Consider the following 26,734-nt stretch of genomic DNA (forward strand, 5'->3'; position numbering starts at 1 on the left):
TGAACTGTTTGTAATGCACATCTGGGTACGTGACGAATCTAAGTACTAGAAATGAATGGCACTGTACTCTCTAAATGTTGCAATCATACCATGACCTGGACAATGTTTAAGAGGTCCATTATTTGGACATAATTCACTTAAAGATATTATAACCTGTGCATATTTTAGACAATTAACTCCAAACATATGAAGTATACATTAACTCCAGCATTGAGTTAGTAAACTGGTCACCCATAAGCATCAAAATCCTTCATAATAATAAACTGCGAAAGATTAGAGAAAATTACCCTGAGTTGCATCTCTTTCAGGTATAAAAGGAAGTCTTAAAAAAAAATCCAAGAAAAGGTTACTGATATAGGCCATGGTAAGGATGTTGAGCTCCCTGCCCAAAATGCATATATTTAAATCATTTAAGGCTGATCCAAAACCTACTGAAGACAATGGAGACACACCCATGGCTCCAATGGGTTTTATATCAGGACCTTAAACTCCCATGTGTTTCTACTTTATGAAGGAAATATTACAGACACCAAGAATAAAAAATTAAAGCCTGTTCCGATTAAAAAAAGCTTTTGCTCTTGATTAAATAATATATTAATCTAGCACAGCTATGGCTTTATATTCTGGAGGTCAACAAATATTTTAAATTTCAATTCTAATTTTTGAGGCTATTTCTATTAAGGAGTTCCTTGCTGATTGTTCCTAATTTTTGTATAGATGGGCATATGTTTAGCCAATCAAAATATTTAAAATAAAGCAAACCACAGCTTCCTGCACATATAACTATGGTGCTGATTACCATGACTAAGAGATAACTGCATCTCTTCTCATTCATTTCTGAATCATCAATTTTCAAAAACACTGAAGACTGCGTATTTCCTAGCATGAGATGGAGAAAAGTTACCCACTATTATTTTTAATAAAATAATTGCTTTAATGCAGTATTTAAAATAATTTTAAACATCTGGTCAATAAGATACAGTACACAAATATGGAAAAATGCTGCACTTTACATAAAAAGTAAAGCTAAGCATTTAATTATACAAAACAATTTTGCCTGATGCCATCAATATCTTGCAAACTACAGCTTCATTGTCAAAGTACTGCTTTTTACATATATGCTATATGTACACAAATAATTTACAGCAATTTACTAGCTTTGTTCACTATTGTCCCAAAACAAAAACATGACTGATTCGAAACATACTGTATTTGGTAAGGGTCTGCAGTGGTCCTAGTGATTGAGGATATGGTTACATTTCTTTTTTTTTTTCCTCCACTTTAGCATGCCAAATAACTGTAGGAAGCCTTTTCCTTAAATTTCAGCAGGAAGGCATTCAATACACAGCTCCTGCCTTCCCTACTAGTTGTGTCAGACAGCCATGCTATACAGTGCTGTGCCATAGGGTATGCAATGCAGTAGGAGGAAGGGATTTTCCCTTCTCCAACAAGGCAGCTTTCACTGGATCGTCAAATGCAGAAAAGAAACTATTCCAACAGTATTAAGAAACTGGAGTCACCTTCACTGAGTGGGAATTACGCAACTGGCTAAACCATTCAGTTTACATTTTTGAGACAATCCCCGGATCATTAATATATTCTGCACATCTTTGCTGTAGTACTTGCATCACATCAGTTAAATTTACATTCTCAATAAAGCAATGAAAGGACTATTTTCTGACTGTATAGTCCTAGAATGTTTAACATTTTAAATAGCCTTTTCTGCAGAAAGCCAATGCAGGCTGCTTTTGACTGTTCCATTTTTTGTTCAAGGTTTAGTTGAACTTATTGCTAGTTTAGATGACTAGCAAAGGAAGATAGACCAAATCTAGTTTCCCATTCCTTTTTAGGCTCCTTTTCTTATTCTGGTCTTTCACTAGCTAGCTCCAGGTTTCCTCAACACTGAAGCTCATGCTATCCAAACTATAGGATGTGAACCTCATGACAGGACCTTTTGCATTTATACTCACATTCCTCTTGGTTGAATCTTTCTTTGGAGGCAATAAAGAAAGGTGAGATTACTTCACATCCCTTTGTTTGCTCCCTCATTCCTTGAAAACTGGCTTTTAGGAATAGTTACAGCAACTAATTCCCAAACTAGGAAATGTAAAGAAATGCTGATACACTAGCATGTTGATTGATTGCTGGCTCATGATTAGATACATTCATCAGGCTATGTAGTGCCTCGAAATGTGTTTTCCTAAATAAGGTTGGATTAGAGGAAGGCTTTACACATAGAACAGATGTTGTCGACTTTGGAGTACTGAAGCAAGTGACAGAGATAACTTGGTACACATCTTAAGTCTTTAGTCTGCAAGAGTTAAATGCATGCAGGTGGGTTGAGTACTTGTGTGCTCTGTGTCTTCACTGTTTTACAGATTGGTTTAACCCGAATGTGATTTATTTTTATAAAACCCTCCAGGTGCTAAATCAGGTATTTAATACAAATGTGCATCTGTAAACAAAAGTTATCCTTATAATGGATTATTTCCCACAAATTGGAATTTCAGGACAGTGCAACAATGCTTCAGTGTTTTCTTTGGCAGTAGACAGCAAGAAATGAAATGCAAGATTTGAATCATCACTTCAGAAGAGCACGGTACAAGGCTAGAGAACGCTTCATCTCCCTCTCTTGTTCCATGCAGAATATCAAGTCCCTGAGACAGACACGTGTTATTCTTGGACGAAACAACTGTTTTGTAAGACTAAAACCAGATCCAGAAGCAACTGCACTGCCATTCAAGCCCTAAACGGGTGGGGAGAAGAGAGAAGAAAGAAAGTTAAAATGAATTATTTTTTAAAATACATGTCACTTTATTCTGAATGGGCTAGACTACTGAAGTCATGTAAAGGCAGACAAAATCTAGCATGTTGATGTTCAGCTTTATGTATGTTTTTGTGAGAGAGAAACCTGCAATCCATAAATCCCATTTCTATATAACCTATGACTTAATTTATCTTTTGCAGTTTAATTACTGTCTGTGATTTTAGTTGGTTATTTCAACAATTGGAAGAAAATATATCACACTAAACCACTATGATTAATTGCATTTTCACTACAGATACAGATCAGTGAATGCTTGTACAGACAAAAACTACGCTGAAAGCCACCTAATTACACAATAGCAGAGTTGAGGAAAACTCTGAATTTTTGGTTTGCGAGAAACTGACGTTTTGGTCTAATCAGGATCAAAACTAATTTTAACATCTGCTATAAACCAAAGATTCCAATTTTTTTTTTTATTTTTTTTTTTGGACAGGCTGAAACGGTGTTTCCAAAAAACAACAAGAACCTTCCTTCCCTTCCCCTCCCCAACCCAGTTCCCTGACAGCAGGAGTGAAATTAAGGTGTTTGTCAGTTTCACTGTTGATCACCACTGAACAGCAGCTGATCTCCAATGCAGGGAAACTGGAAACACAAGGTCCCCTGAAGCTTCAGGATCCCCGGACCTATCAGCATGGCTGGACTGCCAAAGACCATGAAAGTCCAGGCTTCTTAGCATCCCTGCCAGTCAGAGTTCTGAACCTTGTCTGTGATTCAACAAAATTCCATCAAATCTGAACCATGTTTGTAAAACATTTTAGGTTCACTGAACCAACATTTTCTGTTTTGTCAGAAAATTTCCAAACTGCTGTACACAAAAGAATGGGTATGTATGGCAGAGAATACCATAGGAATACACTATTTTGCATAAAGATATAGGTTACGTCCTCATTCCTACCCACAACCACTCTTACGCTTCAGATGTTGATCTCCTCACAAAGACAGCTGTGTCTGAGAATGGACTCAAGTATTAACACATGGTAAACACGGCAAAGAGGAACTGGGACAGTCTAACCATTCGTCTAACAGTGTTTAAAAATAATCCAGGAGATCTTATCGTTCAAGGCAAAACACACACAGCCAGAGTATCTAAATGCTGGGAAGGCATTCCTTGAACATGCAGTCTATCCATCTCCCAATCAGCAAGTTTATCTGGATATGAAAATCCAATTAGAGGGGAAGATGATGATTAGCTGTCATACATTCAAGATGTTAGCAGGAGCATATGTATGCAGCCTCCCTCCATTTTGAAATGAACAGAGATTAATTAATAGAAAAAAAAAGGAAGATTACTATGAGCTGCACAATTGACTGGCTACTTATCTTGGAGCCAATCTATACTATACAGCCAGTTTCTTATCACTACTGCAGGCTTCTTGGTAATGAATGCAATTTGTACAAATACAAGCACTCAGACTAACTTCAACCAGGCGATGCCCACCAGCATCAATTCCACTTGGAGGTGGTGTTACTTGGATGCAATTTTAACTATTGTCAATTCTTATCCTAACAGTCTCTGTGAAACTTCAGCAAAATTGGGCTTTATCACCTTGGTTTAAAAAAAAACCTGATTACTGGCTTTTGTTTCTAATGTATGTTTTTAAAGGACAGTCCACAGCAATGAATTAGATATTTATGCCATAAGGAGAGACTTTACATTAAAGAGCATTTAAATTTATAAGCTAAGATACATTAAAAGGCACTTTCACTAGATATTAGACAATGATTTGCAGAAAATTAAGCAGTATTTCTTACTAGCAACATGCACAGAACTAAGCATTGTTTCATTTGTTTTACAGTCATTTCTATTAAAAACTATCAAATGCCACAATTTGAAACTTTCAGTTTGTTAAATGGCTTGGAACAAATGTGCGTGTGGGGAAGACTGCTGGCCACGTAGCATAAAGAGGGCACTGCTGGCCTGGTAAGATACAAAAGGGTCACAGTTCAAGTTTGTCATATGACAACCCTGAAGGATCCAGGAAAAAGAGAGCTCTGCAGTGCAGCTGCCAGCACAGAGTTGAAAAGGAGGTCAATCCAACAGGATGCAGCAGAAGGCTCAAGGCAATGTTATAAATGAAACAAACCCTCAGGGATTTTCAGTAACCCAACAGCAATGTCCTTTATAATTCAAAGAACTTCATGGAGGTGAAAACATTCTCTCTAGATGTGCAGACTTACCTTTAAAAAATAAACACACACATCCTCTCAATCTAATTCACTCCCTTGGAAAAACGGGGCACACATCTCAAATCCCCAACCTCTGTTTGGGAGCTTATAAGGAAGCGGGAGAGCCAACCCGTCTGGGTTCAAGTTGTGTTTTTATCTTTTTGAAGAGAGTTATAAATTTAGTTTATTCTTAAAGTCTGGAGTCCTTGGAAATCATATCTAGTGCACCCTGCAACTTGGAAAATGCATTACGAAAGAATGTAATTGGACAAAACAAAACAAGCTCATAATAGACTATTAAGCCAGTAAATTCACACTTCCAACTTCATTAGACAGCTGTCATCTATTATACAATTTTTTTTAATCGTTAAGCTATTTGAATACAAAATTCTGATGGCCTTTCAACTGGCTGCTGAACATACCCAAAGCAACAGCCACTAGGGTTCTACAAAATCACTTCTGGAAAGTTCAGGCCACTGCATGTTTATTTGAAAAGAAACAGATCGAAGTCCAGATTTTTAAAAAGGTAATTAGGCATTGCTGCACTCAGCATTGTGATGCCCAACTGATTTAGGAGCCTAAATCTCATTTTCAAAAGGGATTTAGACACTTTGGCAATCAACAGGATTTAAACTATGAGATTTTGGGTCTTAAGTGATTAAATACCTTTACAAATATGGGCTTAAGTCATATTTAGTCTGTTACTGTGCTTTAACAGGCAATCTGGGTCAGGCCACTCACATATCTGAAGAGGTAACTTGGTGCTGCAAAAGGAACGAATCTGGTTGGAATGACACCTAACACACAATGCTGCGTTGCTTTGAGGCTACAGCACATAGAAACCGCCTTTAAAGTACAAGTTAACTGCAGAGCACATACTAGCAAAACCTCAGATATGCATCATTCCAGTTCCCTCTTGGTTTGCCCTTCCCCACCCACAGCAATTTTTTGTCCTTTCATATTTTGTTTTAAACCGGGGAGCAATGGAAGTGTTTGTACTGACACTTTTTACCTCTAAGGGTATTGCTTTAAAAGCAAAACATCTTTCTGAGGTACCAAAACTACAAACCGGTATCAGCACTTACAAGTTCGTGCTCACACTGTGCACCGAGAAGAGCTAATTGCAGCAGATGTCTGCATCTGTCAAGAACAAAAGAAAACTGGCACAATTCACTGCTAATTCCAAAGTCCGGGAGTCAAGACGACTTGGATTTTTGACACTTAGGGCCATATCTGTAGGTGACACTCTAGTGAAAGTGCTGTCTGCAGTGTAACCGTCGGGAGAGTCCTCTACAGCTGCTCTGTGAGTGAGAAGATTAAGATGCCTCGTCAGGATTGGTGCGAGCCCTGTTGGACCCTGGGTGACAGTTACCGACCAACCCTCCTTCCTGGTCTTTCCCCTCCCCACCCTAGATGCCTGTACACCAGCTCCCGCCTCTGCTTTGCGGAACTTACCTGCAAACGGGTCAGGCATATCAGCCCTGCAGGCGCCAGCCTGAACTCCGTCCTGGAGTCTGCATTAGTGATAGTTTTCAAACAGGAAGGAACGTGTCCTCTTCCCTCTCATACTCCTCCTCCTCCCTCTAGAAATGGTAGGTATGCCATGCTAAGATACTTAACCAAACAGAACAATTTAAAAAGAGGATATAAATCCCTTCTATAGGGAATTCCTGCCTATCATCTGTATTACAGTAACAGAGCTAACTAAGGTCAGGGTGCCACTCTACTAGGCTCCACACACGCACAGTGAAAGACTAAGCTCTTTGGGGTAAGGCCTATGACAACAAGTTAGGAGAGGAAGCAGAGGTATAGACAAGTGAAGTGACTGCCCAAAGTCAAAGCAGGTCAGTGGCAGAACCAGGAACAGAACCAAAGATTTCCGACTCCCAGGCCAGTGCCCTAACCAGCAAACCAAGCCTCTCTCTTTTCTGAGAAAATGTTTTAGAAGACATGTTATTGGAAGAATTGTATCAATGCAAATAAAAAATGGCTCAGCAGTATCCACAGAGGGGACCGAATTCCCCTGGATTGTGGGAAATACAGGCTTCTTTCCCTTCAAAAGAGCTTTTTATCAATGCAAATGTGATTTCATACAAAATATAAAGCGATATGTACTCACTGCATATGGACAACTTTTTCAACAATTATGACTTCAGCTAAACCTATTGCCAATTTCTCTCCCCGACATAGTAAAAAGGTGGGATGCTTAAAGTGAATGAGAGTCACAAGCAAGGCCAGCTGAATGACTGCCCTTCCCTCCCACTCAAAGTATTTGCATTTTTACCAATGCAAAGCACAAATGAAGAGTTATCTAGTCATATGTGTAATCTCAAGTGAAGAGAGGTCTGAGACAGAATGAGGAAGCACCAGGCAGTTTGAACAGATGAGGAAGTAGGCTTTGAAATCAGTTAGTGGAATAAAGTTAAGAAAACCCATTATGAGTTCAAAACAAAACAAAAACAAAAAAGCAAGCAAAACAAACTCACTCACTCCTCTAAATTGAAGACAGAGCCTAACAAAGGAAGATCCCTGCTGTGGGCAGCAGCAGATCCACTGTGGGTAAAGGATACCCAGTTCCCTATACAGAGGTCCTGAGCCCAGACAGGCCAGAGCAGTGTTTTCAAAGCCCCAAACCACTTTCTCACCTCCACATCTGTGGTGGAACTAACACTCGAAGCAATTGGTTGTGGACTGCAACTATGGAGAACTTGCTAACACAGACATGTTCTGGCTTTTCCCATAGCCGGCCCCCTTATGTTTTCTACACTGGGGTGGCAGAGGGGGAAAAGGGGCACAGGGCTGTCCGGCCTCATAGCTTTTGAGGATTTCACAAGAATCTCAAACCTTAGGGCAGCTTTGATGTCACCTCACAGGAACTCTCCAACTGCTAATCTGAAAATTGCTTGAGTGGGAGAGAGAGACCCCATCAAAATACCTACTGGGGTAGGCAACGGACAGACATGTGGCCATATCCAGATGTTGGAAACAATTCTAGCATGAGGTATCGAAACCAGAGGAAGATAGACATAAGCTAGCAGATCCAAGAGGCAGTGCAGTAGTCTCCACAAGGCAGTTATAATTAGAGAATTACCACATTACTTCTACTACCATATCCTATATAATAGTTTGTTAAAGAATTATGGCTCTTTATGGAACTTATCTGAAATGAAAACTGGAGCAGCATTGCCTGTATCCAGATAGAAGGAAAAAACACAGTCAGTGATCAGCTTAGTCTTTGGGTACATCTACAGTACAAAATTAATTCGAACTGATTTTATTTGAATTTTTGGAAGCGATTTTATACATTCAGTGTTGTCTCTCCCCACTAACGCGCGTGAATTTGGCAGAGCGCGTCCACAATCCTGAGGCTAGCATCGAATGTCGGAGCAGTGCACTGTGGTAGCTATCCCACAGTTCCCGCAGTCTCTGCCGCCCACTGGAATTGTGGGTTAAGCTCCCAGTGCATGATGGGGCAAACACATTCTCGCGGGTGTTTCTGGGTGCGTGCCGTCACTCGCTCCTCCCTCCGTGAAAGCAGACGCCATACTACCAGCAGATGGTGCAGCACAGTGCACCGCCTGTCTCCTGGTACTATGAAATCCACCTCAAATGTCCTCTCGTCTTTCTATCTACTCTTTCATCTAACCATTTCCCGCCTTTTTTCGGCTACCATGAACAGAGCCGCACAGCTTCCGCCGCTTTTTCCATGTTGTCTGTCCTGGGCTCCCGTGGAAGCGACAGAAGGCAACAGTTCCCCGCCGTTTTTTGGCCATTGTGAACAGAACCACTCAGCTTCCACCGCAAACTCTGCTCTCCTGCTCTTGCAGCTCTAACGAGCTTCCCGACTCCATGAAAGCTACAGAAGACAACCACTTACTGCCTTTTATCGGCCATCTTGAACCGAGCAGCTTGTTTCTTGCCCTTTTTCCAGGATTACCCATGCAGGCGCCATAGCGCGGCAAGCATGGAGCCCGCTCAGATCTCCGCTGCAGTTTTGACCATTGTAAATACCTCATGCATTATCCAGCACTATGTGCAGTACCTGCACAACCGGGCGAGGAAGCGACAACGCAATTACTATACTGAGGAGAACATGGACACAGACATTCCTAGAAGCACAGCATGTGGCAATTGGGAGATCATGGTGGCATTGGGCCTAGTTCATGCCGTGGAACACCGATTCTGGGCCTGGCAAACTCTGTGTGTTGTACCGGGACTAACATGGACTTGGTGTTGTTTACCAACAGGCCCAAAGTGGTGCACATGGACAGAAAGAGTGCCATGTGATCCTGCACTTGTGACCAGGAGCTACCCTTGACCAATCAGTCTTCCAGATAGGGGAAGATCTGGACCCCCCCAGTGCCTGAGATGGGCCGCTCTCACCGACATTCATTTTGTAAATACCCTGGGGGCAGTGGACAGTGGACAGGCCAAACGGGAGGACCGTAAATTGGTAGTGTTCCTGCCCCACCGTGAAACGGAGGAAGCGTCTGTGCCCCTTTGGCCTTCGGGATAAGGAGATAGTAGGAGTAGTACCCCTTGCCTTTGAACTCCCCCAGTACGGCTTCCACAGCTCCTAGGTCCAGGAGCCGCCCCACCTCCTGCTCAAGCACAGACTCGTGCAAGGGGTCCCCCAGGAGGGACAGGGCGGAGGGTGGGGAGGAAGTAAACTGGAGGGTGTAGCCCTGGGAGATGGTGTTGAGGACCCATCGGTCTGAGGTCAACTGCAACCACTCCGGGAGGAAAGCACACAACCGATTGGATAAGGGAAGCTTTACTGAGGGAGAATCCCTGATGAGAACTGGCAGGGTACCCCTGGGCATCCCATCAAAACCGCCTTTTCCCTGCTTGATTGCCCTTGGAGGACCCAGACTGGGGGGCAGGCCAAGACTGCCTCTGTGGGTGCCTCTTAATAGTCCCACAACTTTTTATAAGCAGCCTCGTATTTTGAATGGGTGGCTTGGGCGGGAGTCTGCTGCGCCTTGAACTCAGGTTTAGCCGGAGCCTGAACAGAGAGACCCAGAGACTGGAGCATCGTGCGGGAGTCTTTCAGGCCATGCAGCTTTGTATCCGTTTGTTCCGCAAACAGAACTTTGCTGTCAAACAGGAGGTCCTGCAGAGAGGTCTGCACCTTGCCAGACAGCCCAGAGAGCAGGAGCCATGACGCCCTTCTCATGGACACCATGGAGGCCGTGTCCGCTGCACCTGAAGCTGCCTGCAGGGTTGCCCTGGCAGCTGCTGTACCCTCCTCCACCAGCGCTTTGAACTCCTTCCTGTCGCGATCCTGGAGGGAGTCTTGAACTTGGGCAGGGAGCCCCACAGATTGAACTTATACCAGCCCAGGAGAGCCTGGTGGTTCACCACCCATAACTGAAAGCTCGAGGACGAATACATTTTTCAGGGTAGGGGCTGGTTCGCCCGGCTGTTCCCCGTGGTTGACCAACTCAGCCACAAGGGAGTTAGGCGCAGGGTGGGTGTACAAGTATTCATGCCCTTTGGTGGGCACAAAATACTTGCATTCCGCTCTCTTAGAGATGGGGGCAATAAGGCCGGGTTTGCTACAGGGCATTTGAAATTTTCACCACCCCTTCATGGAGAGGCAAGGCAGTACATTAAACAGGGAGTCCGAGGGCTCCTCCATCTTCTCTGCATGGAGGTGGAGGCTTGATGTCACCCTTTTTAAGAGTTCTTGGTGGGCCCTAAAGTCTTCCTGCAGAACGGAGGGAAGAGGGGCCATAATCACATCATGGAGGGCAAGGAGGCTGGTGTGGTACTTTGTGTGTTCACCGGCACTGGAGGGTCCACCACCTGGTCAGTATCCGGGCACAGTGCCAAGGATGTACGTCCCACCGACTCCTTCCTCAGAGGTCGGGAGAGGGTGTCCGATGGTCCTTTTGAGGCTCTAGCCACCGAGTGAGCCCCCACCGGGGCTGCATCAGAGACCACAATGTCCACTGGTACCATTGGGCTGGCCCTGGGGCTGTGGCAGCGGCCGAGCCAGCTGTTCGGCCTGGCCTACCAATGGACGACTACGAAGGGAGGCCGGGCTGACATATGACCTGCCGCTGTCCCTGGACTGGGAGAAGCAGCAGCGCCAGGAGCGATGCCGACTACAGGACCATGATCCCGACGTGAAGGACTAGTACTGTCAGCAACAGCTGCTCTGGGATTGGCTCCGGCGGGCAGACCCATGATGGCGACATGACGGTGATCAATGTCCAGGGCTGCGGAGGCGGTGCAGTGGCAGGGTCCTGGAGCAGGATGACAAACGGGAACAGTGTCAACGTTCGTGTCAGGACTGGCTGCAATAGCCCCTCCGAGATGAGGACCTTCGGCATCATCTGCCTCGGTCCCGTCGGTGTTCGCTCCTCGAGGTGGAGCAGTGCTGGGAGTCTCAGTCAGACAGAACTCAATCAGACAACCTGGTGGGAGTTGAGAGCGATCCATGTGGATTTTGCCCTGAACGGTCGCTGGCCAGCGAACAGAATCGGGAATGTTCCCTCGACCGAGACTAGTACCAAGTCAGAGGTGACTGCAGAGATCCCAGCGGCACCTTGCCTGTGAAGTGTGGGGCTGATCTCCACGGTGCTCCTGGTACCGGCATGGGCATGATATCCTGGCCGCCTGCAGGGCCTCCAGTGTGGAGGGCTTCTAGACATCTAGGGAGGCCTGCTCCGAATGGGCCAGGCTACTCCGCTCAACTTGAGTTGGAGGCCTAGAGGCTAGTGGGGATCGAGGACTGCCCAACATGGGTCTAGCTTCTGTCCCAGGTTTACTCCAGTGCCGTGGTGAAGAAGGCCTCTTCCTAGCCTTCTTGGCGTACCCTGTGGACGGGGAGCGGTGCTGACTAGTCAATGGTGCCAAAGGGTTGCCGTGCACTGACACTGCAGTGCCGACACAGAGTGGCGCACCGGAGCCAGGGTCAGCGCCAACTCCATCAGAATAGCCTGGAGCCTTAATGTTCCCCTCTCTCTTAGTCCGAGGCTTAAACAACTTTCAAATCTTGCAGCAATCGCTGAGATGGGTTTCCACCAAACAGCATCAATAGTCCACGTGCAGATCACTAACTGGCATAGGTCACCTACAAGTGTGTCACAACTTAAAACCTGGGACATGCCCCGGCCCGGGCGCTCTAGCTAAACTAAACTAACTAATCTATTAACTAACTACAGCTACCACACACTGAATGAGCTACAGCAAAGCTGGAGCAGAGCAGTACCGAAGGAACTGAGGGTGGGGGGAGCACGCAGCGCCCCTTATACTGTGCCATGGAGGCACCGATCCAGGGGGTGCCTGGGGCACTCCCCTACAGGTACTGCTAGGGGAAAAACTTTCAACACCGGTGCATGTGGCAAGCACGCACACCTATTGTGGAATACACATGAGCAATCACTCGAAGAATTTGCATTTACTTCAGACCATTTTTCCAGTTTGTCCAGAATCATTTTGAATTTTAATCCTATCCTCCACAGTGCTTGCAATGTCCGCTCTGTATCGTCTGCAAATAATCTAAAATTATTCATGAAGATATTGAACAGAACATGACCAATCCCTGCAGGAACCCACTTGATTATGCCCTTCCAGTTTGATAGTGAACCACTGATGATTACTCTCTGGGAAAGTTTTTCCAACCAGTTATGCACACACCTTATAGTAGCGCCATCTAGATTATATTTCTCTAGTTTATGAGAAGGACACGCGAGACAATATCAAAAGGCTTAATAAATCAAGATATACCACATCTACTGCTGCCCCTATCCACAAGGCTAGGTATCCTCTCAAAGAAGGATATTAGGTTGGTTTGACATGATTTATTCTTGACAAACCCAGGCTGACTTACTTATCTTCTAGGTGTTTGCAAATTGATTGCTTGATTATTTGCTCCATTATCTTTCTGGGTACTGAAGTTAAGCTGACTGGTCTGTAATTCCCCGGGTTGTCCTTACTCCCCTTTTTCTAGTTGGGCACTATATTTGCCCTTTTCCAGTCCTCTGGACTCTTGCCCGTCTTCCATGAATCTGGCTGCAGCCACCTTCTGAAAGGTTTATATTTAGGGTATCAAGTAGGCAACACGTCACCTTGCCTTCTTTCTGTAAGAATAAGAATCCTTTATGTACCAGTGAACTTACCATAAGATACAATGTGATAAGTCAGAAGGCATACAATTACTACTGCCAGGATGATTTTGGTACAGAGGGAAGAGAACAAATTGTTCCAAAAGAGTTTAGGGTTCCAAATAAAAACTTTTACTGACCTATAAATCAATCACATCTACAACTCAGACTGTTCTTCAGAACTATTGGTTTGAAAGTCTCCAGTGAACCCAGAGCTTTCTCTGGCATTTGTTATGAGCCAACAGTTCAGTACTTGAATTGTACCTCAAAAGGCACGACTGAAGAGTGTGACAACAGTGGTGGTGATTATGAAGTAAGAATACCAAGGTTTGTGCTGTAATTATCTCCATTTTAAGTGATTCGTTCTCCAAGATATTAAGTGAAAGTAAGTGTAACCAATTTAAATGATAAGACTACAGACTTCTGGAATATGTGCTCCAAAGTACTATCAATAGACAGGGGCAGCTCTAGGTATTTTGCTGCCCCAAGCACGGCAGGCAGGCTGCCTTTGGCGGCTTGCCTGCGGGAGGTCCCCGGTCCCGCGGATTCGGCAGCACTCCTGCGGGAGGTCCGCCGAAGCCGCGGGACCAGCAGACCCTCCGCAGGCATGCCGCCAAAGGCAACCTGCCTGCCACCCTCACGGTGACCAGCAGAGCGCCCCCCGCGGCTTGCCGCCCCAAGCACGTGCTTGGCGTGCTGGTGCCTGGAGCCACCCTGTCAATAGAGTCAGTGTTCAGAGCTACCCACTCAGAACCTGATCCAACGCTCACTTGCTTCAGTGACCTTTTCCACACAGAATTAAGGTTTTAAAATAACTAGTTGATATCAAGATCGTTTAAAATGTTAACACAACTAGGAATGCTTATTTTTAATCATTTATGTATGTGTAAGTTTCAAAAGATTCTTTAGGACTTTTCTATATCTGTTCACAGTAATTCTACTGTGTACACCAAAAAAGCAGCAGCAGAGACATAAGATAGTTAAGTTACAAGAGCTACACAAATACAGATCTGATATAGTTGCTGTTCATAATAAATCCTATACAGATAGTAAGGATAGGGCACTGGACTGGGATTTCAATCTGGGTGCAATTCCCAGTTCAGTCAGACTTCATATGTGACCACAGGCAAGTCATTTATAATGGACACTGTGTTTAAGATCCCTATCTGTAAAATGCAGATAACACTTCTCTAACTTCACAGGCTGTTGAGAGGATAAAATCCATTAATGATTGTTAGGTGCTCAGATACTACAGGGATGAAGGCCATATAAAAAGACAGGTTGGTTGAACTGCTGGTTAAATAGTTCATTATCTAAATGCAAAGGAGAAACACTGCCAAAAGTTAGCCACTTTTACATTAAAATATATATCAAAGAAAGCTTGCACAATCTAGCCCATTGTAAATCAGTGGGACTATTCCTGCCAGTCCTCACTAAAATGACAAAGGATCAAGTGTAGCCCATAGAATGCAAAGGGTACTTGGTGGAAACAAATCCATGCTTCTCCAGTTACACCAATCCAGATTACAGCAATTCTGCTTCATTGTTTCTCCTTCTCTGATAAATCCTGATTTGCTAATAGTACTTCTGTGTCCACAAAACTGGCTAGAATGCCCTCTCTCCAACTGTATTTAATGTATTAAAAACTGATTTTTTTAAATAAAAAAACTTGTTTAAAAAGGAGACAGTTATAGACCTTGAGTGTAGATCAAGTTGAAGTCAAGCTTAGATCTCTATTTCCAGGCTGTTTCTCATGCAGCTAAAAACAAACATGTATATTTATATCTTTTGTCTAAAAAGGAGCTTCACTACACTGTCAAAGATCTACAGAACAGAACGAAATATTAAGCTACATTTCTCCCCTCAGATTTCATTGTGACACTTTTACAAGTCCTTTCAAATGTAGGCAACAACATGTTTTACATATTGAAACAAATTACTGCAAATGTAATGTCAGTTTATTCACTATTATGCTCAAGATTCATGTACGCATGTCACTTTCTATGGCTACATCAGATGCTTAATCTGTACCTGCAGGTAATGAATACTGTACAAATATGTCATGTTAGTTAATAGACAATTATTAAGATGAAGTTTTCTGGCTCTTTGCCACATCATTTTAAGCAATATATTGTCAACTAAATTATAAATCTCTTGACCCTTCACATGTCATCAACATTTATGTGTTACCAATATGTTCAGCCTAAAGCTACAGTGCAATTAGTCATTTAAATTGCAGATATCTTTCACACAAGAAAAGAATTAAGTTAATCTCTATACACACAGAACCCACTATGGGCCAATGAACTGCATTCCTTAAATATATAAATGGCAGTCTTGAATATCTTTGTCTACTTACATGGTAAAATATTATGTCAAGAGTATGGCCTAAACTGACAACTGCCAGGAAATTCAGAGCTGAAACAAACTACAGCCTTAACTGACAGGGGTGTGCTTGGGTCTTGCAGCAAAGTACAATATTCTTTGTTTCAAGGTCTCCTTTTTATTACTACAATAGACTGCACCCCAGCTGGACAGGAGAGTTAAGACTAGAGCATGAACTCTTGAGTTGTCTGGTCGTTTTAAGGGTCTGTATATGTGAAATTCATGTGTGTAAAAAACCCCATTCAAGTCAAAAGGACATCAGTAGTCAAGAGTTTATGGCCACCGGTGTTTAAGAACAGCTCATCTAGTCTGACCACGGGCATAACTCAGGCCACCAACACCACCCAGCACCCGCACACTAACCGCAACAACTAACATCAGTCACAAGTATTACAACCCACATTAGACTAGACTAGTGCGTGCCACAGGTACAGAATAGAAGAGACTGAGGTGCACAAGCACTCAGCACCCCTGCAATGTCAGGGAAATGATTAAGTGAGATAGTTCCAGATAAACCTGGCAAATGACTTGCACCCACATACTGTAGAGGAAGGCAGCACCTTCCCCTCCACCCCTCAATCTCTGCTAATTTGACCTGGAGGAAAATTCCTTCCCAAGCTCACATATGGAAATCAGCTAGAGCATGTGAGCCCCAGCCAGCCAAGCACAAGAGAGAATGCTCAGTGCCACCTCAGCACACCTGCCCACCCCTCCCAACGTCCCATCTCCATGCATGGCCCTTCAGAGGAAGGAGACCAAACCCTCCTAGAATACATCATGAGGGGGAATCCCTTCCTGACCTCTGCAGGTGGCCAACTGAAAACCTGAAGCATGAGTTTTGGGGAACATAAGATATACAGTAACTCCTCACTTAACATTATAGTTATGTTCCTAAAAAATGCAGCTTTAAGTGAAACGATGTTAAACTAATCCTATTTTCCCCATAAGATTTAATGTAAATGCAGGGAGTTAGGTTCTAAGGAAATTTTTTGGGGGGGCAACAAAAGGCATTATATACTGTACAGTACTGTACTGTGGTTGGGAAGTGCCCCTGGTTTACCTCACCTCACCCAAGCACAGCCTGCTGAAGGCAAGGACGCTAGGAAGCACCTTCCCCGCAGAAGAACAGGCGCCGACTTTGCCGGGGGGTACTCCAGGCCCGTCTCTTCCGGTTCCCGCTCCACGCCACGTCCACCTCTTCCCACCCACACTCAACCTCCTCTCTGGAGTATGCCACATCCCCGCTCCTCCCCCGCACCTGAAAGTCCTAAGCACCGCCATCTGGCAGTGGGGGAAGCGCTGGGAGGGAGGGAGGGAGAGGAGGCAGAGAAGAGGAACTTGTGCAATGCTCCCTTGTAAAGTTACTGCTCTTCTACAGAATCTTACAAGCAGTGGACAGAGCAGGCAGCCAAATGACGTTATAAGGGAGCATTGCACAACTTTAAACGAGCATTTCCCTAACTGAGCAGCGATGTAACTTTGAAACAACATTAAGCGGGAGGACGTTAAGTGAGGAGTTACTGTAATCCATAATACAAGGAAGAGGAGACACACCCTTAACGTGCACTTTTGTAACAGTATCTGCATATTGGCTCAGTTCTCCAGAGCATCTACTTGCACATGTTAGAAGTTCACGCCCAACTTAAAGTGACTGCTTTCAAAGTCACATGTTCAGCAGCTTTTAAGAAGCTTTTCAGCTGCACTAATGAATGGCATCAAGCAGCAGGCAGGCTGATCAGCTTGGAAGCTGGGTACATCACATGATATACAAGCAGCAGCAACCCAGTTCTCATCTCCTACTGAACCAGTGATTTGAATTTAGTTTAGATTTAAATACAGTTGCATCTTAATCCAATATTTGAGTTGATGAATTATGTTAATACCCACATAAGAATACTTCGCTAAGGGCTCGTCTACACTACCAAGTTTTGTTGACAAAACTTATGTCGACACCCAAAAGTTGACAAAACAAAAATTGCCAAAAGGTGTTCACACTTGCTCCCTCTGTCAACAGATCACATCCACATTGGGGACACCATCAATAGGGTGAGCAATGCACCCTGGATATGTATCCCACAGTGCACTGTTGTGGGAAGGAAGAGCTGATCGCTGAGCATCTTGGGCTTCTCTCCGAGTCATCATGAGTAGCTCCGTGAGCTCTCCATGCTGAGGAATGGCAAAGCAGCACACAAGTGTGTCCCCCTCCCCCTTCAGCAGCAGTCTACCTGCTGCTGTGTTCCTAGCACAGGGCAGAACAGGAGCATTCCAATGATTTGCTCTTTCTTTGTTCTCCAAACGGAGCAGCACACAGATACTTCCCGGAGCTTTGAAAGGGGAGGGGCGCATGCCTGCAGGGCAACAGAGATCAAAACAGTGAGCAGAGCAATCAGGGCAGGCATTGTGGGATACTGGCGGAAGCCAGTTCTGTCGACAAAACAATCAGTAGTGTCTACACTGGCTCTTTGTCCACAATAAAGGGAGGGGAAAAGACAAAAGTATCTCTTGGGGTGGAAGTTTGTCACCAAAACTGAGCATTTTTTGTGACAAAAGTCCCAGTGTAGTGTGTACCCTCTCGCTGTTTTGTCACCAAAAGGCAGTTTTTGGTGACAAAACTTGCTGAAAAGGTGCTTACCCCTACTACAGCTAACATCCAAATGTTAAAACACCTGTTATACGCATTAAACTCTGAAAAATAGAAAGTCCTACTTAATTATTTCCCTTCTGTGGTAGGCCATTCCCCCGATCACCTCCCTAAGGGGTAGGGGTCTCTTTTGGCAGTGATGTGGGGCAGCAAAGACTTGTTGCTCAGGGACTTATCCATGCTCCTTCCAGTGCCCCATATGAGCACTTCCAAAGCTGTAGATGCATTTAAAAGTTTAGTACTGCTGATAGTTGCATCAAATTAAAATGCTGCTAGAAACCCTGTCATAAATGGTGCTCCTAAGATAGAGGACAGAACTCACTCAATCAGCCTGATCAGACTAGAAGGGATTCCAGTTCTAGAAAAGAAAAATATCTGGTAACCATTTACCATCCTAGATCCTGACTTTACCCCCAATTTGTGACAAATTGGACAGTAAGCAGTATGGAGAAATGAAACACACTCCCCCCATACCTGTACTTGGAAGGAACTGCTGGCTTATTTAGGGACCGTTCTGTTCAGTACTTTGTCCAAAGGCTTCATCTGTGGGGGATGAAGATCTAGTTTACAGTGTTTTATAAACATGTAAAACGATGACTGAGTTGAAGCCCTGCATACGTCAGTGGTGATCAATGCCATTTCTACTCAAGAAGGTGCCACAGAACAGGCTGTGTGAACCTTGATTCTTTCTGATACAGGGATTTTGAATTAGATAAGCAAAGATCTGAAATCAAATATACCACTTTATCCATCTGGCAACAGATGACTTGTATGTTATTCCTAAGTTTCAGGGGAAGACGCCTGAAGGCGTCTATATTGTTCAGGTTTTGTCTCCTCACCCTCTAATGTTGTGGGTCTGGGCGCTGGTGTTAAAAGAACAGCTGCTCATAGGGATTTGAATATGAGGGGAAGATCTTCCATGGATTTAGAGGTACCTGCAGAGATGATACTTAAGTGTCTAGACCATGCTGGAGAAAGTCCAGCAATTTTGGAATACTGAGGTTTTGGTATCGTTTCTTCATTCTTTAGAAATGAAGGAGACTCATGCCCATAAATTTAGCATGAGCTGGATAATGGAAGCCATGTAATTTATTACAAGTGTTGTTACCTTGGATCCTAAATCCCTTCCGGTGTCTCATCTTTCTTACTAGCCATGTTGTCAAACTTCTGTGGGCTGGAGTTGGGGTCCCACAGAAGTCAAGGTATTTGCAAGGCTGTGAACTGTGATTTCACCACATCAGCTATAGCATTTGTTATTTACAAAACACTGTCAAGGTGCTCTGTGCGATACAAATCATGGAGATAAATGGAAACATTTGAAAAACAGATTAAAGTGCCATTTTAAAAAGTGATTTAGGCACTTAGGCTCCTAAGTCTCATTTAAAGTCAGTGGAATTTAGGTCCCAAGACACCTGAAAACAGAACAGTGCCTTAGATTGAGAATTTTTTGGCAGAGTTTTTGAGTAACGTTTTGAAAAGCACTTAAGTCCCATTTTCAAAAAGTGTCTTGACCTAAATTCCATTGACTGTCAATGAGACAGACCCTAAAGTACCAAAAATTATTTTTGAAAACGGGTCTTTAAGTGTTTTTTAAAATGTTATCCAGAATCTCAGCCAAAGAATTCTCAATCTCAGACAGACAACAGATCAGGAAACACTGAATGGCCAGACAATCATTTTACCTCATAGTGGTGCTGCATCTTTTAAAATCGAATAGCCATCCAGTGTAGGGTAGAGACAAGAATATCCAAAGGGTGAAAGACAGGGAGCAGTCAATTTAGTTTTAAGCTTCTGTAATGCAACCACAAGCACTGATGATGCAATATACTAGATAGCTGTTCACAGAATGAGATACATTTAGCATGTAAAAAGAATGAGGAGTACGCTTCTGGCACCTGAGAGACTAAAATTTATTTGGGCATAAGCTTTCGTGGGCTAAAACCCACTTCATAAGATGCATGCAGTGGAAAATACAGTAGGAAAACTAAATTTGTTAGTCTCTAAGGTGCCACAAGTACTCCTCATTCTTTTTGCTGATACAGACTAACAGCTACCACTCTGAAACCTGTCATTTAGCATGTAGTGCAAGTACACAAAATAGAGTGTAGACATACCGCTTTCATGTTAACTCTGATGTTCCACTTCTGCATAGAAAGACTTAGGGTATGGCTACACTTATGGTTTGCAGCGCTGGTAGTTTGCAGCGCTGGTCATCCAGCTGTATAGGAGCAGCGCTGGTGTGTGGCCACACTCATAGCTACCAGCGCTGCAGTGTGGCCACATTTGCAACATTTGCAGCGCTGTTGGGAGTGATGCATTATGGGCAGCTATCCCAGCATTCAAGTGGCCGCAACGTGCTTTTCAAAAGAGGGGGGTGGAGTGGGGTCTAGTGTGACAGGGAGCGGGGGGAGAGAGAGAGGGGATTTTTGGAGCCAACACTGTGTGTTGAGCTTCCTGCCTTGAAAAATCAGAACATTTTTCCGACCCCTTAGTCTTAACTCTTAATTGCAAACAGCCTGCAGCCAACACGACTCCCCGCTGTTTCATTCGCTCCCTGCCTGCCTCTCATTTGATTGTTTACAGCCAGGTACAGATGATCACAGCAAACAGGAGCTCTGTTTGTTTTTTAGATAAGCAGCAACGGCAACGGAGTTCCGCGGAGCTCGTTCACAACAAAACAAAGAGAGGCTGCATAACAAAACAAAGAGAGTAATTTATAAAAGCATTCTGGGATACACCTTATACCCTGGAGGCCAATCACAGCGCTGGTGTGTGGCCACACTTGATGACCAGCGCTGCAGCACCAGCGCTGGAATCCTTATTCCCCATGCCGAGTGAGGTGTACGGCCAGCGCTGCAGCCAGGGAGTTGCAGCGCTGGAAGTGCCCTGCAGGTGTGGCCACTTACTAATTGCAGCGCTGGTGGAGGCTTTCCAGCGCTGCAAATCGCCAGTGTAGCCATACCCTTAAATACTCAGCTTTCCTAGAGCAGAGTATCTATGCAGCTAAGTTAGTGGATTTGCATGTGACTGTCAAGATCCTATCTACAAACAATACTGGTGGGAGTCTACATTTCCAGTTTTACTGTAAGCCAGGGTTCCTGTTATTTACTGCTAAAACGGTCCACTCCTGTTGCAGACAGAACTACTCCTCTCCAAGCCATATCTAGAATCAAGGTGTTTCTTCAATCCATTGCAATAGCCAAGAACTATTAACAAGAACTTGATACTACAATGAGAACTGCAAGTCAGTCAATACAAATGTCGCTAACATGAAAGCAAGTGTATGAAAGAAAACACCTACAGCATATGTGGCTTTGTTTATTTCTAAATTGCTAATGTAGTAATGTGGGTCAGAAAGTAACAATTGTTAGCCACACCAATTTTATTTCTTACTCTCCCCAAAACTACATTAGTGTAAATTTCTGATCAGTCTTTTCTGTACATAGTAGAATAGTCTGAAATTCTCTCTACAGAAGTTGGAGATTAAATATGCATTCATTGCAATTTCTTAGTTTCAAATGTAATGTATACATTATATATTCCCAATTTTTATATTATACGGCATATAGGTACAGTGCTGTTAATTTCTAAAACGGCAATAGATTTGCAGGAGCTAGAATCTTGTACAATGGAAACAAATTTTATAAGCCCTTATTTAAAAGCTGTGGTTTTGTACTTCCTCAGAAGATATTCCCTGCATTTGATTTGGGAACTTTGAAGAACTACGTTTCGAAAAAGGATACTTTTCACTATATTTGCTCCAACCCCTCAGACAGAGACAAACACCTACATGATCTCTATCAAGCATTCTTACAACTACAATACCCACCTGCTGAAGTGAAGAAACAGATTGACAGAGCCAGAAGAGTACCCAGAAGTCACCTACTACAGGACAGACCCAACAAAGAAAGTAACAGAACGCCACTAGCCATCACCTTCAGCCCCCAACTAAAACCTCTCCAGCGCATCATCAAGGATCTACAACCTATCCTGAAGGACAATCCATCACTCTCACAGATCTTGGGAGACAGGCCAGTCCTTGCTAACAGACAACTCCCAAACCTGAAGCAAATACTCACCAGCAACCATGCACCACACAACAAAAACACTAACCCAGGAATCTATCTTTGCAACAAAGCCCGTTGTCAACTCTGTCCACATATCTATTCAGGGGACACCATCATAGGACCTAATCACATCAGCCACTCCATCAGGGGCTCGTTCACCTGCACATCTACTAATGTGATATATGCCATCATGTGCCAGCAATGCCCCTCTGCCATGTACATTGGCCAAACTGGACAGTCTCTATGTAAAAGAATGGACACAAATCAGACATCAAGAATTATAACATTCAAAAAACAGTTGGAGAACACTTCAATCTCCCTGGCCACTCGATTACAGACCTAAAAGTCACAATATTACAACAAAAAAACTTCAAAAACAGACTCCAACGAGAGACTGCTGAATTGGAATTAATTTGCAAATTGGACATAATCAAATTAGGCTTGAATAAAGACTGGGAGTGGATGGGCCATTACACAAAGTAAAACTATTTCCCCATGTTTATTCCCCCCACACAGTTCCTTACATCTCCTTGTCCAATTGCTGGAAATGGGCCATTTTCATTACCACTACAAACAGTTCTTTTTCTTTCCTGCTGATAATAGCTCTCCTTAACTGATCACTCTCCTTATAGTGTGTATGGTAACACCCATTGTTTCATGCTCTCTGTGAATATATCTTCCTACTGTATTTTCCACTACATGCATCCAATGAACTGGGCTGTAGCCCACGAAAGCTTATGCTCAAATAAATTTGTTAGTCTTTAAGGTGCCACAAGTACTCCTGTTCTTTTTGCGGATACAGACTAACATGGCTGCTACTCTGAAACTTTTCACAACAACTGTTTCACCACCATACGAGAGAGCCTCCATTTTAGATGGTGACACTTGATTGCCTCATCATAGGTAACAGTTTATATGGCTCATCATGAAGCAATACACACTATAATACATAATTAGAAGAATCAGGGAGAGAATTTGTGGCTCAAAGTGTTCTTCCTCACAAAAGCTAGCACTCTCTCCTTTTAGTGAGAATTTCAAAAACATCCTTGTCACAAATACATTTTAAAAAAAGTGTCCCCATCTTACAATTCATTAACATTTGTCCCCCACTTTTTGGAAGTGTGGCAAAAGAAATCTACAGAATTGAAGTCTCAAGGTCTCCTCTGCACACAGTGTCCATACAAAGGAGTACTCAGGGCCTAGACTTTAAAGAAATTAATGAAGATATAAAATGGTACAACTGAAGAGAACTTCTGATGATACTTGGAATGCAACTTTCACCAACTGGCATGTATCATCATGATAACCAGATTCTTTTACAAGGGCTTAAATCCAAATTCATTTTGAATGCTGATGTTTGCTCCTGGTAAAGAGAATGTAACAAATGTCTCAAACAAGAACAAAAGATAATTCTTCTTTATATTGACATTTATGTAGATTCTAGACCTGGAAATGTTTGCCTTAACTGTCAGCTTGATAGTCTCCATTGATTTTTCCATAGCCATAACCCTGCTGAAATGTAGTGGCATGTATCCATCATCAATAGCCATTATAGCACACAGTTTACCGTATACTGTGGCACAGATGTCCATGGTGCTTTAGAGAACAAAGGAAGGAGTATGTCATTGCCTAGAGGAGTTTACAATTTAATTCAGACATAAAAGCAGGGGATGATAAAGGGTAATGGGGCTTTAAGGGAGACAAAAGGTTCCGACAGTTGATCATATATGCTTGTGTCAGTATCTCAGTTCGCAGCTGATTTGTCCAATTTTGTTCCCTGAAATCTTAAATATTTCTTTAAAATAATTCACAATATTATGTTGTCTTTAAAATATTTAGAGTGCAAGAGTGACCAGCACACCGGAGAGAGTATCTAGCACTGGAATGAGAGTCTTGAGGAGGAAACAGATGAGAGGTTGTACGGCACAGAGGATGAGGAAGAATATTCTCAGGTGAGGAGCCATCATGATCAAAGGTGCAGACTCACTAGTGGGAAGTAGGAGAGTAGGGAAGGGACATGGTGCACACGTTATAAGATGGATTTTAGCCTTTCACTTATTGTTATTTTTGGAGCAGTGACTGGAACCGTTACAGTCTAGTGTGTTAAGCTGCCCTCTGCCAGTGCTTGCTAGGGTTTCTTTGCCCAGTGAAGGTAGATTTGAATATAAAACGTTAATTTATGTAGGTGAAACATTTCACTTCATCACATTTGAAAACTAATCATTTCTCTCCTCCTTCCCTAAACACCCAGGAGCTTTAGTTTACATTACTGACTAATGGCCTGAAACACTTCCATTTATTTTTTAAATACTGAGTTATAGTATGAGGGAACAGAAAAATTAAACATACCAGCATCTTATTCTCTTATTTTAAGCTATGTTGGAGCACAGTTGAATGCCCCAATTTTTGTTTTTGTTTTGTTGTTGTTGTTTTTTTTTTAAACCACAAAATGTTACCTGGTGCAACTTGAACATTCATGGTAAAAGTGACTTTAAAGAAAACCTAATACTACAATTAATATATCTCTAATTGAACTGCACAAAGGGGAACTAGAATGCAAGAAAAAAATCCTTCCAGCACACTACTCAGGTACTGAAAATGGATACAGAAGTATTAGGGACAGATTTATTCCTAGCTTCTCTAAACCACGAAATTCTGGCATTTAAGATGGAGTATAATACTTTCTATATTTGCAATACAAAATGAATAATTATACTCCATGAGTTTAAATTACTCAGACAAGTTGCCCAAAAAGATGATTTTAAACATGCCAAATGTGTATTGGCCTAAAGCCACATTGTACTTGCTTTCATCAGTTTGAATTCATTGCACAAATTCATCACCAGCGTGTGCTCATTCCATGACGGCATGCTGGGTATATACTGCTGGAAAATGGTGCTTCAGAGCCTCTCTGTCACAAATGGTGTTAAGCAGGACTGTGTTCGCATCTACACTATTTACTATTCTCTTTGGGATTATGCTAATAGAGATTCTTTCAGAGACTGAAACAGGTATTTATATGCAATTCTGCACAGCATCTTCAATCTCCTCCACCTTCATGTTCACACTAAACTGACTGATTTGCTCGTTAGGGAGCTCCTCTCGGCTGATGACTGTGCACTCGTAGCACATATCAGTGAAGACGCAGCATCTAATCAACTGCTTTTTTAGATCAGCCAAGCGATTTGAACGCTATCGGCCTCAAGGAAACCAAAGTGCTTTACTAGCCTGTTCCAAGGAAAGAGAGAAGAAAAAAAAAAGGTATTTTGTCCCCAAAATCGCAATTGATGACACACTGCTTAAAACAGTAAAAAATATGGCTATCTAATAATGCCGTGATCAATGATGAAATTGCCTGCATTTCTAAGTGCCTATGGTCGACTCACTGCCTGGGGAAGGTGAGGCGCATTCGACTTCACACCAAGATTAATGTCTACTGTGCAATCACATTCAGCACTCTTCTCTACAGCTGTGAAACAGACACTATAGCAGGCACTTGACACAACTAGAGCATTTTCAAATGCCCTGTCTGCATCTCATCTGTAACATCAAGTGGTCGGACAGGATACCAAAACATGGAAGTCCTGGATTGGTGCTGCATAACTTGTGGTGAATCCCTAATCATAAAGGCACAAATTTGCAGAGTGGTCATCTCGTATGTATGGATGGTTTGCGACTTCCTAAAGCCATATTTTATGGACTGTTGAAAATGGGAACATGTATGCTGGGAGGCCAACAAAAACAACATCAGGACACTCTCAAAGCTCACCTAAAAGCTGGCCAAGTCTAACTGAATAGATGGGAAATTGCTGCTGATGATAGATCAAGATGAATGCAGGCATGTTGGTCTGCAATTAAGCCATTGAGAATAACAGAACAGAAAAAGTCGAAGTGTGAGCGAAGAAAGCAGGCTGTGGCAAAAAACACGTGGCCGTGTCTGCCCAATGGGCGGACACATCTGTGGATTCTTCATTGGTTTATAGTTGAACAAGATGCACTGAAACAAGCGGACTCATACATCAACTATGACTGGAGACTCCAACGATGACAGCCTCTGAAGAAAGGCTGTTTATTGCTTAGCATGTTATCAATGAATTATGGGTATTCTGCTTCTAGCAATATTAAATGGGACTCAGACCAATTTTTATTTTTCTATACCAAATATTACGTTCTTTACAGTCACTAAATTTTGTTCAGACATCTTGGAACATCAGTTCTCTCTTGGAACATCTGTTTTCCCAGAGAAAAACAGAGAGAAGAGGTTACATTCACAAAAAATCTACTGTGAAATTGAATAAAGCATCAAAAAAAGATTTTCCAAAGAATTAGGTATTCTTAGACAAACCACTCCTTTGTTCCCAAGACAACAAATACTACACATGAACATGCAGAGTTGCATTCAAGAAACAGGTTGTTTTCACATGTGAAATTACCTTCATGACATCCTTTACTAATCAGCATGCTAGGATTTAGATGTTGGTCCAACTAGAGATGACATGAGATCAATACAACACACATCAAAAGTTAAATTTAT

General features: G+C 42.9%; 1 protein-coding gene across 1 annotated transcript in view; it reads right to left on the reverse strand.

Moving 5' to 3' along the window:
- Positions 1 to 933: 933 nt before the first annotated feature.
- The window catches only part of TAF4B (TATA-box binding protein associated factor 4b), a 113,560-nt gene continuing 87,759 nt past the window's right edge, over positions 934 to 26,734 (reverse strand). Inside the window, exon 15 of the mRNA XM_045008293.1 lies at positions 934 to 2,746. Within this exon, the coding sequence (XP_044864228.1) occupies positions 2,582 to 2,746 (165 nt within the window). The 3' untranslated portion in view covers positions 934 to 2,581. The remainder of the gene's footprint in view (positions 2,747 to 26,734) is intronic.

This window comes from Mauremys mutica, chromosome 2 (genome assembly GCF_020497125.1).
Source record: "Mauremys mutica isolate MM-2020 ecotype Southern chromosome 2, ASM2049712v1, whole genome shotgun sequence".
Taxonomy (NCBI): Eukaryota; Metazoa; Chordata; order Testudines; family Geoemydidae; genus Mauremys; species Mauremys mutica.